Source organism: Cebus imitator, unplaced genomic scaffold (assembly GCF_001604975.1).
Source record: "Cebus imitator isolate Cc_AM_T3 unplaced genomic scaffold, Cebus_imitator-1.0 Scaffold111, whole genome shotgun sequence".
NCBI lineage: Eukaryota > Metazoa > Chordata > Mammalia > Primates > Cebidae > Cebus > Cebus imitator.
This window is the reverse complement of record NW_016107426.1, coordinates 5,543,868-5,559,964: the sequence shown is the minus strand read 5'-3', so window position 1 is coordinate 5,559,964 and position 16,097 is coordinate 5,543,868. Positions and strand designations below refer to the sequence as shown.

The window sequence follows — 16,097 nt, the reverse complement described above, 5'->3', positions numbered from 1 at the left end:
GTGGAAGGGTCATGATCAACTGCACTGGGTGGGAAGTCCCAGGAGTCTTCTACAATTCCCAAAGGAACTCGAGGGCACCTCTGTCCACAGAGCCTTTAGGGACCATGATCTCGGAATGCTAAGGACCAATAACTCTTTTCCTACATAATCCACCTAAATGGCTATGGATCTGCCTGTATTCCCACAGGACACCTCCGCCACACCTTTCCTGTGCCCTCCCACAGCCCCTTTCCCAACCCGCCTTCACACACACACACACACACACACACACAGAATAAATAATAAGCATGCCCATGTAAGAAACAAAAAGGAAATTAAAAAATGGAACTCCTTACTGTGGTACTAACCATCCTAGCGGATGGGGGATTTGTCCTACGGTGCCAGGTGATAGCGGGTAATACGGGGATATATCTGGAGGGTGCGGAGGCCGTGGGATTCCTGAGGGAAGAAGCAGCATTTTAGGTACAAAGGAGGGAGAGAAGGAAAGAGCAACCATCAGGGAACGGGAACAGGGAAAGGAGAAAAAGATGCATCTTTTCTGGAATCCTAGCACAAGGTTCATTCGTGATTATAAGTCCTAAAATTTGTGGGTAGGTTTCATCTCATTTTCCCTCAGTCTCAGTTTGAAAAAGTAATTTATCTCCTTCTAAATGGACTGCTCTACTGGGGAGACTCAGAATACACCATCTTGGGTATTTCTGTCCCCTGTCACTGGTGTGACTGCTTCAAGTTTAAAAGAAACAGCATCACAAAAGCTCAGAACCTGGTGGGTAATGAAGCAATGGTAATTCCCATTGCTCTTACAACACTGGCCCTTCGCCCTGTGGAGTTTAATGCCTTACCTGCATGACAGCTGCTCTTCTGATTTCTAACACACTTTTTGAGCTGTGATATTCAAAAGGTTACTACCCTTGCCTTTTTTTCAAAAAGGGTAACTCCTCTAAAATGTCTCTGCCTCCATTTGGATGAGCTGGAGAAACTGATCAAATGCCACGTGGCATCTTATCCAAGGTAGAATTAGAGCTGAACAGAAAAGGAGGTGTTGGAGGCCTGTGTACTCCGTTCTGGAACTTCATCCACTAGAGGACAGAGTCACCTGTGGGAATTAAGCCCACCCGCTGAATGGGCACCTTGTGTGTCGCAGAGGCTAAGAGCCTCACAAGGCACACACGAGTGGATACTCCAAGTATGCACCACCGCACACTTGCCAGTTCCACAGGAGCACACCCCGCAGTCGATTCTGACAGGGAGGAACTGATCTATGCAGTTGAAGTGGGAAGCGAAAAGCACAATACCACAGAATTAAGACAGAATATTGGAGGGAACGGGCTGCATGTTCGTGGATGAAAACGACTTCATTTTTTAAAAAATTCATTCAGGAAGCTTTAAATCTGTAAATTAAGTCTCCCTGGGTGACATTTTCATGCAGACATTACTTTCTCTCTATTACAAAAACCAAACAGATTAGCTGGGCTTGGACCCTACACTGAGCCATTTCCACACTTGAAAGAATGTTCGCAGAGCAAAAGTAAACAGTCCACAGACGTTAATCATATGTTTTACGATAACCATTTAAAAGCTATTCCCTGTACTACCATTATTTAAATGAGACGTTGATGCTGCCATTCACTGGCGGAGCCTGGGGCCCGCTGGAGGAGGCCGCCAGGCATCCAAGCGCCAGGCTCAGTCTTGCACTAGCACAAAGGGGCTCAGAGACCAGTAAAACCCAGCTCACGTGTGGCTTCCTTCAGGGCAGTGAAGGCCACCGAACCAGGCAGCCTACCTAACCCAACTACCAATCCCCTTTAACAAAGTGATGAGCGATCCCACTTTAAACCCATCCTTACAATTACCGAGCTGAAAAGGAGAACCCCAATGAACACACTGAGCAGCCTGAAAGACATGTGCTAACCTTACCTGTTCTCCTGAGGCCACCCCACCAGGAGCTGGGGCTGCCTGCCTGATTTCGATCTTGTTAGAGGAGGGCTACAAGTAACCCCACCTTCTCTCCCTCTCCTCTTTGGGAAAAAAGCAGTCAATGAACAAGTGGGATAGAAAGGAGATGTTAGGCTGGGCATGGTGGCTCATGCCTGTAATCCTAGCACTTTGGGAGGCCAAGGTGGGCAGATCACTTGAGGTCAGGAGCTCGAGACCAGCCTGGCCAACATGGCGAAACACTGTCTCTACTAAAAATACAAAAATTAGCCAGGCATGGTGGCACATGCCTGTAGTCCCAGCTACTTGGGAGGCTCAGGCAGGAGAATCACTTGAACCCAGGAGGCAGAGGTTGCATGGAGCCAAAATCATGCCACTGTATTCCAGCCTGGGCAACAGAGCAAGACTCTGTCTCAAAAAAAGCGGGGGTGAGGGGGATGTTGAAAATCGTGGCAACTTCTCCCCCGACACCCATTGGTCGTTCTATGAAGAAATGAAGAAACCTGCCTGGGCTTCGGTATTCACATCTGGAAAATGGGCTCGACAATACCTAGAATATTGTAAGGAACAAAGAACCTAAATAAATTAGCAAAGGAAATGCAGAATCCAGCGATGTGGCTTTTTGAGGCTGTATCAACAAGTCATTGTCAAGTGACTGGAGGCTCTTAGCCACCAAGGGAGCCAAGGCTCAGGAAGCCATGCTATCCCATCTTCACAGGAAGCTGAGGAGGAACCCATGAAATGCCTTCAATATGATTCCTGCATCCAAGTCTGTCTGAGGCTCTTAGAGTTAAAAGCCACTCCTGGAACAACGTACTGAGGACTCATAGCTGAGTTCCCCAGACAGCCCCTTCAAGGTACTGCAAACCGTAAAGAGATCTTTAACACTGTAAATGGACTTCTCCAAAGGGAGTGGAAAACCACTCCCGCACCAGGCCTGGACCACCCCAAAGAGCTTCAACACCCAGAAAAGCAACAGGACCCCCCCCCCACCGCATTGTACCCACCCAGTCCCATAGTGCCCCGCCCCCGGTCTTCCTGTGGAAGGCCTCAACAGGTCCTCCGGACCCCCAGGACCAGCACTGTGCCTTGGCACCCAAGCCCACAGCCTACCTGTTTTGGGGTCTACGTCAGCTGGTAAGTGCGGAGGTGGGTTTCCCGGCGTGAAGTGTTCATTGCTGTACGTGATAAGCGGCGTGAGGGGGTGGACATGGTGAGGGTGCTGCACCACCGGCACTTTGTTCGACTGTGGGGAGGAGAACACAGAAAGACATCATCAAGCCACTTCCAGCAGCCAAGGCTTCAGAGCACCGGGCCCGTGGGTTCCCCTGACCACAGCCTCCCACCAGGATTTTGTAGGAGGCACTCAACTCTGCCCGTCCCCAACTCCCCCCAGCCCACATGAAAATAATAGATAGTTGTAAGACAGCTCTCTGGGTGGATCCGCTTTAGTTTTTACTTCCCCACTGAGCCTGGCTTTTAAAATACCTTCTTCCTACCCTATCATGGAGCCCAAGAGTCTGCACTTTTCCCAATGGCAGGTGAGTCGGAGGTGGGGACTTTAATCTCCTAGGCATACTGCATTTCTGCATGTTGGGGGGAACTCCTACCCTAAGGCCCCACCTCCAGGAGGCAGGCAGGCTACACAGAGGACCATCTAGGAAAACCACCACTTACAAGAAACCCGGCAGGGCCCAGATCCCACCCAGCCAGCCCCCTTAGCCACCCCCCACAGCTCCTACCCCCTCCCTGCCCTTAGAAACAGCAGGCATGCTACAGTCCTTCACAGACAGCGTGGATGCAAAGCCCCACTCCTGGTTAGGGTGGGAGTGTGAACTTTACCAGAAAGCTCTAAACTGCCTGGCAAGCACCTGCATATTTTATGCAGATTACAGCAGCCCTGATTCATTAGGAATTTCATTAGAAAGTCATCTGGGAACGCTAATACATTAACTGGATGATGATGAATTGAGCTAATAAAAGGTATGCATTTTAGAAATGGGCAGTTCTAGAAAACAAAGTACAGGCATTTTTGTGTTTGGGAAGGGTGGGTCAGTGGAGAGAAGCAGGGGGTGGGGCGGGGGGGAAGAAAAGCATTTTGAAAATGTTTCTAGTGGCCATGCCCAGGCTTTCCCAAATGATTCTCCTCTCTCCCCCACCTCAGGCTCAGCCCACCCCTCCCCCCTCCACTATGCTGTGCTATAACTTAGCCCAGCAAGATCACAAAGAAAAAATTAAGCTGAAACAAGCGAACTACTGGGCCATTTACTGAGAGTAATCCAATTGCAAAAAACCCTATTCCCCATAGAGGATTTTCACTAAAATCCTACAACAGGGACATTTAACCAGATTAGGTACCAGCGAAGATAAAGAGGCAAGTATTAGATGATGAATGGATTAGAGTCAAGTTTCATTTCAGAACGTGTCTTCATTTCCTTTTATTACTTTTAGGAAGGCACAACTTGCATTAACATCAAGGAAAAGGAATTGCATTAAAAGAAAAGAAGGAAGGTTCGAGTGCTGCCCACTAGCGCCTGTTGAGTTCAGGGATCACTCGGCAGTTCCTTATCCTTACTGTTTCTCTTGTCCTTTTTTTTTTTTTTTTTTTTTAATGGGTGAGGAAGAAATGTAATATAGGAACAGCATTTCATACCACAAGTGATTGAGGGGAAAGCATCTTTTTAAAAGTGCTTTTAACTTTTTCATGGGTATTTGTGGAAAGAAAAATAAGGCCTTCTCTCTAGATGCTCCAGAAAAAAAACTACAGAAAAAGAAGTCAATGCTTCCAACAGCCTGGTTTACCGATGTGTAACTGGACTCTTGGAGAAAAGGGATGGCAGGTTGCTTACAGGAGCTTTGTGTTATAAGCTACCATGTTGCAATCAAAGCAAGTAAGTTAAAAGCCACCAAAGCAGAGGGACTTTGGAAACCAGCAATACTTCCTTAGAAGGGGCAGCCATGAAGAGCTGGGCAGGCCATGGCCAGGGTGAAGGGCTGCTGCCCCACGGCCAGAGCTGGCAGCTCATGTTCAGGCACGGAGGATTCCTTAAGGGGAACATTTGCTCAGAACAACTTGAGAATAAGGAACAAGCAAGCTCCCACTGTGTGCTGAGGTGGAGAGGGAAAAAAGAAAAAGAGAGGAAGGGAGAGAAAGAGACAGACGCTGACAAAGTGAAGACCGTTAGGAGGCAAAGAAAATGAGTGTTGCTGCCTTCTGGAAGTCTTCACTTTGGTTGGAAAGACACATACCCAGTGACGTGAAAGAACGCAGGCCAGCTCCAGACAGTTTCAAGTGAGTGTGAAAAAACACCAGGGCTAGTGGGGAGAACCACACATAGCCCAGAGAAGGGAAGATGACCGCTCAGGGGTAGAAGGACTGGTCAAGTGCCATGGGAAGAGGACCACATCATCAATGAGAAGCAGCAAGGGGGTGTATCCTCATGAGAGGAGAAAGGGCTAGTGGTGGGCATCAGAAGCAGCAGTCAGCCCCGAGTCACGCATCTCTCAGGATGCTTCTCATTAATTCAGATCCCCCAATCCTAAGAAATCTCTCAGGAAGGCCTGATTCACTCACACTGGGTCTGGGTTCAGGACCCAGGCATCTTGGGAGCCACCTGCTGCTGGGTGTTGTGGGCGGTTCTTGTGTTCAGTCATGAGGACCACATGTGTACAGGCAACCACAGAGGTAAAGAAACTTGAGTTCTGATCACAAATTAAGTCCTAGTTCTTAAGGGACCCAGAAAAAGACTTAGCACAGAACCTAGCACATGATAAGTTTGTGATTTATTATCTATTACAGTGGTTTATTATTGTTATTTTTATTATTAGGGAGACGCTGTCCAGAAGACATGATCTGTGTCTTCAGCAAAGAAGCACAAATCCCACAGCTATCTTCTAAGCAGGACTAATGGGAGATGTAGGGAAAAACCTCTTGCTCTACTTTACAACAAAAGAGGAAGATAGCATTTGGGCATCAGTGGAGTTAACTGAGTGTGAGATTTAAAAATTAAGTCTCCATCTTCTTAGATATACATATGAGGGTGATTCCAACAGAATGTGGAGCCCTGTGTTCTGGCTACCAACACCTCTCTCTGTATTCTTTTGCACACCTAAGCCTAGCCAATTAGTTTTTTCCTGTTTAGTCAAAACTATATCTTGGGGGTGGGGTGGGGAGGGGGTAGAAAACCAGAAGTTTTCAGTGCTGCCTGGCTTTTAGGGGAAAAAAATGGGACCCGTACTAGGACTAGCCCTACTCCTTTCCAATCTCAACTGCATGCCAGGCAGGTCCCTGTGAAAGAACCAAACTTCCTCTCAAGTTCATGGTTCTCTTGCAAGAGATGGGAACTCTGTGGTCATGCCTGCCAAAACCAGAAGTAATTGCCCCTCCATCCAACCTGCCTCTACCTGGAATCCTCTTAGGATGGGAGGATTTTTTTCTTGCAAATGCCTGTCTCTCTCCAGCTTTAGACCCCAGAGCCCTTTCTTCCTGCATCACATGGTGTCCATTGCTGGGGCTGTGTGCGTACCCTTCCTGGTCCCACTATACCTAAGTTTCTTAGGGACGAGGACTATGTCTTCTAGAAGTGTGTGTCCCCCAAAGTGCCCAGCCGGTGGAATGGTGAGCACATTCTCCTCAATTGCATAAGAACCACCAAATCGCAACTGCAAGCATTAGAAGAGAAAGAAAAGTCAATCACAGATTCGTTTCATGTAAATGGCGGTGCTCTTTAAATGTAGTCTCTTTAGAATCACAGAACAGAGCCTGGTGGTCCCTCTGGTCCATCCAATGCAACACCCTTGCAGACCCTATCTCAATTACAACTGTGCCTTTAGAAGGGTTTTGTACACTGGCATTGTACACAGTGATTCAAGAGCTGAATTTAAGGAAGACCGGGGCTATACTTCTTCCTCACCAGCCTGGCTGTGTGACCTCTTCTCAAGACTTCCTCTGTCTCTGTCAACTCTGGATGAGAATCGTGTCTACCCTGTAGGGTTGTGAAAACTGAATAAACCTGCACCTGACGTATTTAGCACAGCGACAGGCACAAGCTAAACATACAATAGAAAGATGTTTTGAAAAATGCAATCCGATGAATACTAACGATGATGCTGTTCACTATCCCTCTAGCCTCCTCTGACTGAATTCACAGCGGGAACACACAGCCACGGATTCCACTCCTGATTTCAAAGGTAAGGATGCTCGTTTGTGGGGCAAGATTGCTCTAGATGATTAGTGGCACCCTCCTCAGGCACACGCCCTTCTTCAACATGTGATATTTGATTAATCCATATATTTTAATAGCACTTTGAGAAAAAGTCATCACTGTATTATGCCAATAAATGAGACACAGAGGAGCTAAAAGTTAAAAAAAAAAAAAAAAAAAAAAAAAAAAAAAAAAAAAAAAAAAAAAAAGGCAGCTAGAGATGACCAACCACAGTCCCTTCCAGGTTAGGGCAAAGGCCTTTAAGAGGTGACACAAACGAAACACAAAAGAATCCAAATAGAAAGATGGTCTCTTAGATGTTCTCCCCTTTGAACACCTCCCACCTCTCTAAAGAGGTCTTTAACAATTGTGTTCAAAACCCCACCACCCTAAGAAAATTCAGATGTGAGAAGTAACTTGGTTGCAACATAGACAACCTTCCAGAAATGTATTCATGGCAATTCAATTAGCAGCTGCTATCCATGCTGGGAGTGCTGGTGGTCTCAATAGCCTGCAGTACTGATTCCCTCCCTGTGACATCTCTTTAGAAACAGAGCCCAATGTACAAGGGAAATAGCTCAACATAAGGCCAGGTACCTTTTGGGGAACTATTTTACCTAAATACGTCTTTAAAACCACATGGGGATACAAAATCATTACAGCCAGTAACAGCAAACCCATGTTCAAGGTCATGGGAGCCATGGTCAAGGAGAGCTGTTTGATGAGCCTGCGTTGCTGTGTTGAACTCTTTGAAAATGTGGTGAAAACTGACTCTCTGAGCCACAAAAACAGCAAACACTCACATAAAAATAACTCTCATAGTCTCAAAACTGTTACGCCACAACTGCCAAGTCACACCACCACCATCAGCTTAGAGCACCTTTTGTAGACGAAATGAGGGTGGGATGGGGACTGACCCGCTTCTCGCCCTGAAGCACTACCATCCACGTCAGCTCAGCTCCGGGTGGCCTTGGGCTCTGTGTCTGTGTGCCTCTGTGTCGAGCGCATGACATGCTTTATTCTAGGAAAGCCCCACAACGAGCCTATGAAGTAGTAGGCATTTGTTATCAGTTCCATGCAGTAGGTGAAGACTTTTTTTTTTCCAGGTTACATGCCTTGGGAGAGTGGTGTTTCTAAGCTTTGCAGCCTCACCTGCCTGTGCCCACCACCCCTCTCTTGTGTCTGCAGAAACTGGCATTACGGGATGGGATTAATTGCTGTGTTCATCTAGCACGATGCACCCAATGAGATCAGTCTGGGCTGACCTTCCAACTGGATATAGATGCTTCAGGACTCTCAGTGGGATCTGTCTGCAAACTCCCACCTACCAATCACGGCATCCTAGACCATTCAAATAGTGCCCCCAAACCCCAAATCAGGAGCAGCTCAGGGTTCCCTGCCTTAGCCAGGCATACCCTTGCCACAGGGCACTGAGTATTTTTAGCAGGGATATTTTTACAGCATTTGGCTGATTATGGGACGAGGGCTGGGGATGGAGAGGTAAAGATATTTAAGAGTAAGTTTCTGCTTCTCAAGTACAAACATGCGGTATCGGCCCAGCAGGATTCAGATGATAAAAACACTTTACGCGGTCAGTTCTGGGCTGACAAGAAACTAAAGAAAAAGCCCACTAAAAAACCAAACCCATTAAATGAAGTAAACAATATCTATTTAAAAGGAACCAAAATCCTCATCTGACTTTCAATCATTCAGGGCTTTATGTTTTCTACCTGGAGACATCGCTATTTCGCAAAGCCAAGCTTTCCTCTCTCTGGTTCCTTAGGTTCCACGGGTTTTGAGCACTAAATAGTTAAATTATAAAGAAAAGGTCCTTTAACAGCCCTCAAGGCACACAAAGCCCTTCCACCCAAAGTATTCATCGTGTTCATCGAACTACAGTGGGGGGAATGGGAAGGCCCCCCCCAAGGCTGACCTTTGACCTTTCAAGAACCCTTAAGCATAGCACTCTGCAACTTGGCCATGCCACCCTCATCGCCAAGCGCCCACACACCCCTCCAGACACTGCTCCTCATTTGGAACTTGGCAAGTAAAAGACTGATTAAGGCACTTCTCAGATTCCCTCGGCCAGTCCCCCTCTCACCCCGACTCCACCGGCCTCTTATAACTGTGGGCAACCTAGGGGGAATGAAAGTTTGCCATTCACCTCCACAACCTATTAATCAACAGACACCGAAAACAAATAGAGCCATTGCTGGCCCTGGTGTCTCCCTTGGCCCTCCTCTTCAATACCCCCCTACTGCTGTCTCTTTCTGCAGAAGGAAAATGGGGCCAGAAAGTGCCTTTAGGAGCTCCACACAATAAAACTCAAGTAACAGAGGAGGATTCGTCAGCCTTTTCCCCTCCTCAGGTTGGGCATGGAAGATTTCTGGGGTCTTCACTTACCAGCCCTCCCAAGGGCTGAAATTGGCATCAGGAAGGGACACCATTCACTCCAGGTTTACATTTAAAAATGGGTTGTTAATCCATCTCTATGCATTTTTCCAGGTATCATTTACTGTGGCTGCAGCGAGGCCAATGGCAACCAGTAAAACATTAATAAAAGTTCCATGTCACTGAAGCTGTGGCAAGTTGGGGAAGAGGACAGGTTGGGGACACAAGAAAGGAATGACTGTTTCTTATCCATCAGCCACCCTTTGGCAACTCAACTAGTCCTGTTCTTCCAGCCTATGAGGGTGGTGAACAGCCAAGGGAACCCTCCTGTCCCCAGCAACCTATGACCCCAGCAGTCAGCAACTATTTCCGCTGCTGGGATGGCCACAGGAGACACAGCCAGTGCAACCTGTCCCAGGCCTGCACGGACAGTCCCATCCCAACCCAGCAGGCCACCACTTGCTTTTGCATCCTGCAAATCTCTTACATTTACACAGAATAAAAACAGAAGGCACGACTTCCTCCCGTGGCCCCAAATGGGTGGGCTTCCGCTGAGCATTTTACCCTGGCCCGAGCCCCTCTCCCCTCGCAGCTAGCCAGGGCCCACCCAGTGCCGTGGCCAGCGTCCTTTCTTAGTTGAATGTTGCTCCTTTCTGTCTAAGGCCTTGCTCCCAGCTAATGGTGCATTGTTTCCCTGGACAAGACTTCCATTGATAGCTACAGCACTGCCTGTTGGGAATAATAAATAAAAGGCAGAAGGTTTCACAGGGTTGGAGTTTTACTTGAAGAAACAAGGTGGCAAGAGAAAAGAGATCTGCCTGTGAGATGCAGAGAAGAAATGCCCACCCTGCCAGCTGCAGCACACAGGCGGCATCCTCGGGTGGTGGCTGCAGAACCCACCCCACGGGCTGCAGAGTAAGAGCCTCTCCAACCTCTGAGGCCTCCCAGGAAGGGTGCTGCTTATTTGTTTTGTAAATTATCAATGGCTAGCTTTTATTTCTCTTTCTCTCTCTCTCTCTCTTTCTCTCTCAATCTGGAATCAAATCCATTTAGACAGCAAGAGGAGGAGGAGAGATGATTCTTCCTGCCGTCTGCGAAATTTTGCCGACTCATAGTTTCTCATGGATTCACACAGGCATTAAAATTCTTGCTGGGAAATGACTGAACAGAGCAAGCAGGGAGAGGAGAAATGCGCCATCCGTTTTCATCCACATTCTTGCACACACACGCATATACCTGGAACTAACTCGATCATTTCAAGTTCTTGGCCTTTTCTGGGGTGGCCCTTTCTATATTATAACCATCCAGCTGGTAACACACCAGACAGAGTGCCAAACATGAAGGACCTAGAGGACCAAGTTCAGCTCTTCTCAAAGACCTTTTCTCGACCCTCAAGAGGAGGATGGAAGGGCCGGGGGGTGAGAGGTGGTGGGTGGGCTGGAGGTGTTGGGATGGAGGAACAGAGGAACATTTGAACCTGGAAAATAAAGATGTGTACCAGCTGCTTGGCTTTGTGAAAACCGCAGCCAAGGCCCGACCCAGCAAAGCTGTGCTTTCACAGGCTCTTGAACAATTACTTCCAGTTAAGTTCATTAAACATAATTTATTTCCAATCATTCTCATTTATTTTCCAATAAAAAGAAAACATCCCATTGTGCCTCCCCCAAATAACCTTTACAAGACTTGCAAGCTTAAGCCTTAACCCACCCGGTCCAGGCTCGCCCCTGACCAGCGAGTTTCCAGGGTTTTCTTCCTGCCTGCCTCTGCCTCCCTCTCGGCAGCCTCACAAAATTCCCAACCTGGGGGTCAGTGAGGGGGTGCGACAGGCACAATGGGGCCCTGTGTCCTAATCCTCCACCAGGTCTCAGGGATGAAGAACCAGTCACTTCACCCCTAAGTAATTTCCCAGGAATTTGCAACCTCCACCCTCCCGCCAAATATTTCTCTACTACTTGGGTATTAAATGATTAGCGTTAGCATAATCAATCTTGTTAAGTGTCCGAGTTTGCAGAGAACGTTTGGGAAATGGGTAAGAGAGTACAGCTGTTTCTAGGAGAGCGGATCTTCAAAACCGAGCCAGAAATAAATCGAACCTATCCCACATGAAGAAATCCAATAGCTCAAATTCAAAACAACTTTTAACAAATAATAATGATTTCCAGACCACCCCCTCCCCACCAAACACAACAACCCCAATTCTAGGGATTCTTAAATATCATGGAAAGGAAATCACCAATTTTGATTTAGAATAAATGTTAAGGGCATAATTGTTATTACATCCTGAGGAATTAAAGAAAGAAGTCATGAACAAAATCTGACACCAACTTTCTAGTTTATTTACAAGGAACAGCTGCCTAAAAAGGTCTTTTGTATTTCTCATCTGCCCTGACCCGAACTTTCGAATCTCAGTCTGTATGTGAAAATCATGCCTACGCCATGGAGTCTGAGAAACGCTCGCGAAGCATCTGTTTCCTATGCCGATCAGGCAAGTTTTTTCCCCAGAAAAGAGCAGGTAAGCCAAGAGGAAGAATGATCGCTTCCATTCGTGTGGCTCAAAAAACACAAAACGCCCAAACCCTCGGATTCAGCAAAGACAGGCAGAAAGGAAGACGAACACAAAGGCAGAACTGCATTGTTCTGTGGTATCCTGCCCTGTTTGTATCCCAAACATGGGCATCCTGTAACAGGCATCTACAGCCGGAATAAAGAACACGTGTGAAAATGACACAGAGTCACCATGGGACGAGGAGGGCAAACACAACTGCTGCTCCCTCTGATCTCCAGCTGATATGTTGCAAGTTTAAGGTAACGAGGGATGGACCCAGGCAAAGTTGAGTTTTTTTCAAAAATCCTCAAATGTGTGCAGAAGTATGTAATCTGGAGGGTATGTCAGGATTTCATCACATTCCAAAATACTGCAGAAGGAAAGAATTTGATTACACAGCTCAGCCAGGTCCCTAACAACCTCAAACCACAAAGGGGAGGTTTCCCTAAGAATACAAGGTTGCAGGCTCTGCTGCTTCCAGAAAATGACGACGCAGCAGCGTGTTGTGACAATACAGAGATCATAATATCTGTATCACTGGAGTCAGGAATTTACATTTTCAAAGGAAGTCCCTTCTCGTAAGACATCAAGAACGGTGGTTTACTCTCACCAAAGCCAACAGCACCACGATTAAGTAACGCAGGTAATTTGAGTAAACTAGGGTCTAGAACCTCAAGATGGGAGACTGTACCAGGTGTGATATCTGCAGTAACGCAACGTACACATTTGCACCATCAGCCTGTACTGTCTTCCCCACCATTCCTGACAGTTTACACAATCCTAGATTGAACTGGAAAGTTGCACACACAACTAGAAAGGGAAACCAAGATTTACATCCATCGCTATTTTATGCTCAGCTAGAGAACTATCTACGACTGCGTGTTTTCGTATGACACACAGAATTTAATTCATGATGTTGAAAATCTAAACACAAGTCTATGGTATGTTTCATTCCTTCTTACCCCAAAATTGAATCGAAGAGCTTATCGACCACTACAGATTATCTGTTTGGTCATACGGTAACACCACAAATAATAAAAGTAATGATAAAAGTAATTAAGAAATTGCCTTCAAATTCAAGAGAATGCCCTTACAGCCTGTGGCAAAAGATATCACCCCACAGTTGAAGAGCGTATAATGGATCCTCAATCCAAATTCATATTGCGAAAGGGCCTTCTCCCTAATCATTAACAGCACAATGAGCTGTCATCAGGCTCTTGTGCTTGGGTTTCCTAAACACATTTTACATTAAGTTTAGAAAACACACGCACCACAAAGCAAGAACATAGCCCTAAAAGGCCGGCATCTAAATCTGGAGATTGACAAGTAAAGACGGAGCCACAGAAAGTTAGTATTAAACATGAAATCAAAATACACAGTTTACTGAAGCCCTGCTACTGTAAAAGCCTTATTGCTCAAAACTGTTTCAAGCTTTTAAAGTATGCTCCTCTATGAGGCAATGCCATTTTTCCTTCTCTCTCTTCCGAAGGAGCCCACCCTGGTGGATGAAGAAAAAAATTAAACCACCCCTTCCCAGATTCCAGCTCACCCGTACTTGGGGAACAGGGTCTGCCTTACCATAGAACTGTAAGGACTGTGATGAAAGTCAGATTTCTCTCCTCCCCATCTTTTTTAACCCTTCCCCCCCTCCCCAAAAAACTGCTGTGAAAAGGAGTCAGAGAAAGGGCTTGGCTTGAGTTGACCATTTATTCTTGTTTTGTTTTTTCCTTCCCATGATCTAAATTAAGAAGAAAAAAAGCATAGGTTTAATGGTCAAGACCATAGGCATGGACACGAACACACACACACATCCTGACACACACACACACACACACACACCACACCCCACTACTCACCCAGCAATTCAAATTGAGGTGCCAACTGCCCAACTGCTGGAACAGAGAGACCCCGGAGGCCACTGCACCTCCCTTACCACTCAAATCTTCCATTCCCACTAAGATTGTATCCCTAGGGTACATAACAGCTTGGGTTGTCCCTCTCTCCACCTCTAAAAAACTTTGTACCTTCGAGATGGGACTGGGTCAGTTTTTTTTCCTCCTCCCTTTCTGCTTTTCTCACTTTTCTTTTTCCTCCCAGCTTCCCCTCCCTTTAAACCTTTCACTTAAAGAACTGGAAAAAAGCATCTAAAAAGATCGAAATGGCTCCAGATTCCTGGCCAAGTAGGCTCAAAATGCTCAAAGTTGTCGCTCATATTGCCTAGAATTATTGTGTTAATCCTTCCCCCTGCACACACACCCCTAAAAAAAATCTTAAAAATAAAAAACAAAAAACCCACTAATAATCTAGAGTTCAGCTGGTTGCAGATTTAATTTTTTTTTTTTTTTTAAATTTTAAAACTCCTTCTACTTTCTAATCTTTGCCACTACAGAATCCGTGAAGGAAGCGGGAAGGTCCATGTTCCCCAGCCAGCTCAGGGCACCTCAGCAAAGTCCCCTCCCTCACCCGTTACCTTGGGCAGCAGGGACAGAGCTGCCGCTAAGAGTAGCAAAGAAATTACGGTCAGCCATGAGGGAAAATGATCAACCGGGTGCAGTAGGCAGGCACTTTATCTGCAAGATTGTCAAATACCTCAAAACAAATTTCTTAGGGAGAGGGCTGCGATGGGAGAAGGGAGGGAGGAGGAAAGGATATTTTCTTGTCACAGTAACACGGAAGTGACACTTCGAAGGGCCTTGCCTGCCCCGTATACACCCTCTCTTCCTTCCAGACTAACAGACGGTGCCTGAAAGATTTTCAGCTGACCTCTCTGGAAGCAGAAGCAAGGAAGCTTCCCGGGCTCACTGGTATTCCAGTAGTCAGAATGCTAACTCACTTTTTTGACTGTTGAGTTTTGTGAGCTTTCCCCAGGAAGAGAGAGAAAGAGAAAGAGAGAGAGAGAAGGAAGGGAAACGGCAGAGGGATGCGAAGGCTAGAGCTGAATCCCACAAACCCGACTTACTTTTCCTGGGGCTCTTATGGGATCCAGGGTCGGGTACATTTGTGTGGGTTTAACTTAACTTGAGTTGAGACACTCAGACATCACAGGCCAGAAATCATCCTCTTTTACATGAAGGAGGGGAGTGTGGGAGGGTGGCTGCTCAAGGAGGGATTACAGGCAGAAAAAGTTGCAGGGGACAAAACTCATCCAGAAAGCTTCTCCCGTCTTTTCCCACCCCAAGTGGTAAGTCATTTCTCCCTCTTCAAAAGCAAATACACAATTCCAATTTGCATACAGGTAAGAAAACACCCCTGCTGCCACACAGGATCCTGGACTTGTGTGGCTTGAAGCAAGACCAGTGGCAAAGATTTGGTTACTTCTGGCTGCAGGACACCTCACGTAGAGATGTTTTTAATTTACTGAACTGATTGCCCATCTGTTTATCCCCAAACCCACAAGATTGCTTAAACACCTACATCATGAAAACAATCTGTTAATACATGGAACAAGTTAATCACCCTCACCGCCCCACCTCCAAAAATCAACAAAAACAAGGGCTGGGAGGGCTTAAAGATAACAAAAAAGTGTGAATTCTTCATTTTCTTCTTTTCTTCTTTTTTAAAATACTGCTCCGTGGCCTCTCTTTCTGGACTTATCTGGCCTTCCTGTGTAAGTGTCAGGCAGCAATCTTTAAGGCCCTTAATACCAAAACAAAACCCTGCCATTTCCCTTTACATGGCGGTAACAAAAGCAATGAGCCTCCACTTTGACAAGTAAAAAGCCCCAACCACACAGCCCCCTAATTGCCTTCCCTCCCTCTATTCACGCGGACCACCACACTCCTGGCAGCTGCTTTTGTCACACATGCAATTTCTTAAGTAAACTGCAAGTTCTCTGCCACTGATGGACAGCTCCCAATCATTCAGCAACAATAACTTATAAAGTGCGGCAAACAGGATGGGCAACTTTGACTAGGAATTTATTTTCTAGCTTTCTCAAAAGACCGAAAAATGAAGAAAAAAAAAAGGAATCAGCAAACTAAGCTAACTCATGGTAGAAAGACCCCCCTCCTCTAAAAAGTAAA

General features: G+C 46.4%; 1 protein-coding gene across 18 annotated transcripts in view; it reads right to left on the bottom strand.

Annotated features, from left to right (window-relative positions):
* The window catches only part of LOC108311134 (transcription factor 7-like 2), a 41,331-nt gene that overhangs the window by 22,854 nt on the left and 2,380 nt on the right, over window positions 1–16,097 (bottom strand). For 8 of the 18 annotated variants that reach the window (XM_017538442.2, XM_037741970.1, XM_037741974.1 and 5 more), the window contains exons 1-3: window positions 13,932–14,561; window positions 3,049–3,181; window positions 336–438 (exon numbers count right to left, since the gene is read on the bottom strand). In XM_017538442.2, the coding sequence (XP_017393931.2) occupies window positions 336–438; window positions 3,049–3,181; window positions 13,932–14,054 (359 nt within the window). In that variant the 5' untranslated portion in view covers window positions 14,055–14,561. Of the gene's footprint in view, window positions 1–335; window positions 439–3,048; window positions 3,182–13,931; window positions 14,694–16,097 lie in introns of those variants that run through there. The other 10 variants (XM_037741980.1, XM_037741982.1, XM_037741979.1 and 7 more) reach the window with 3 other exon arrangements.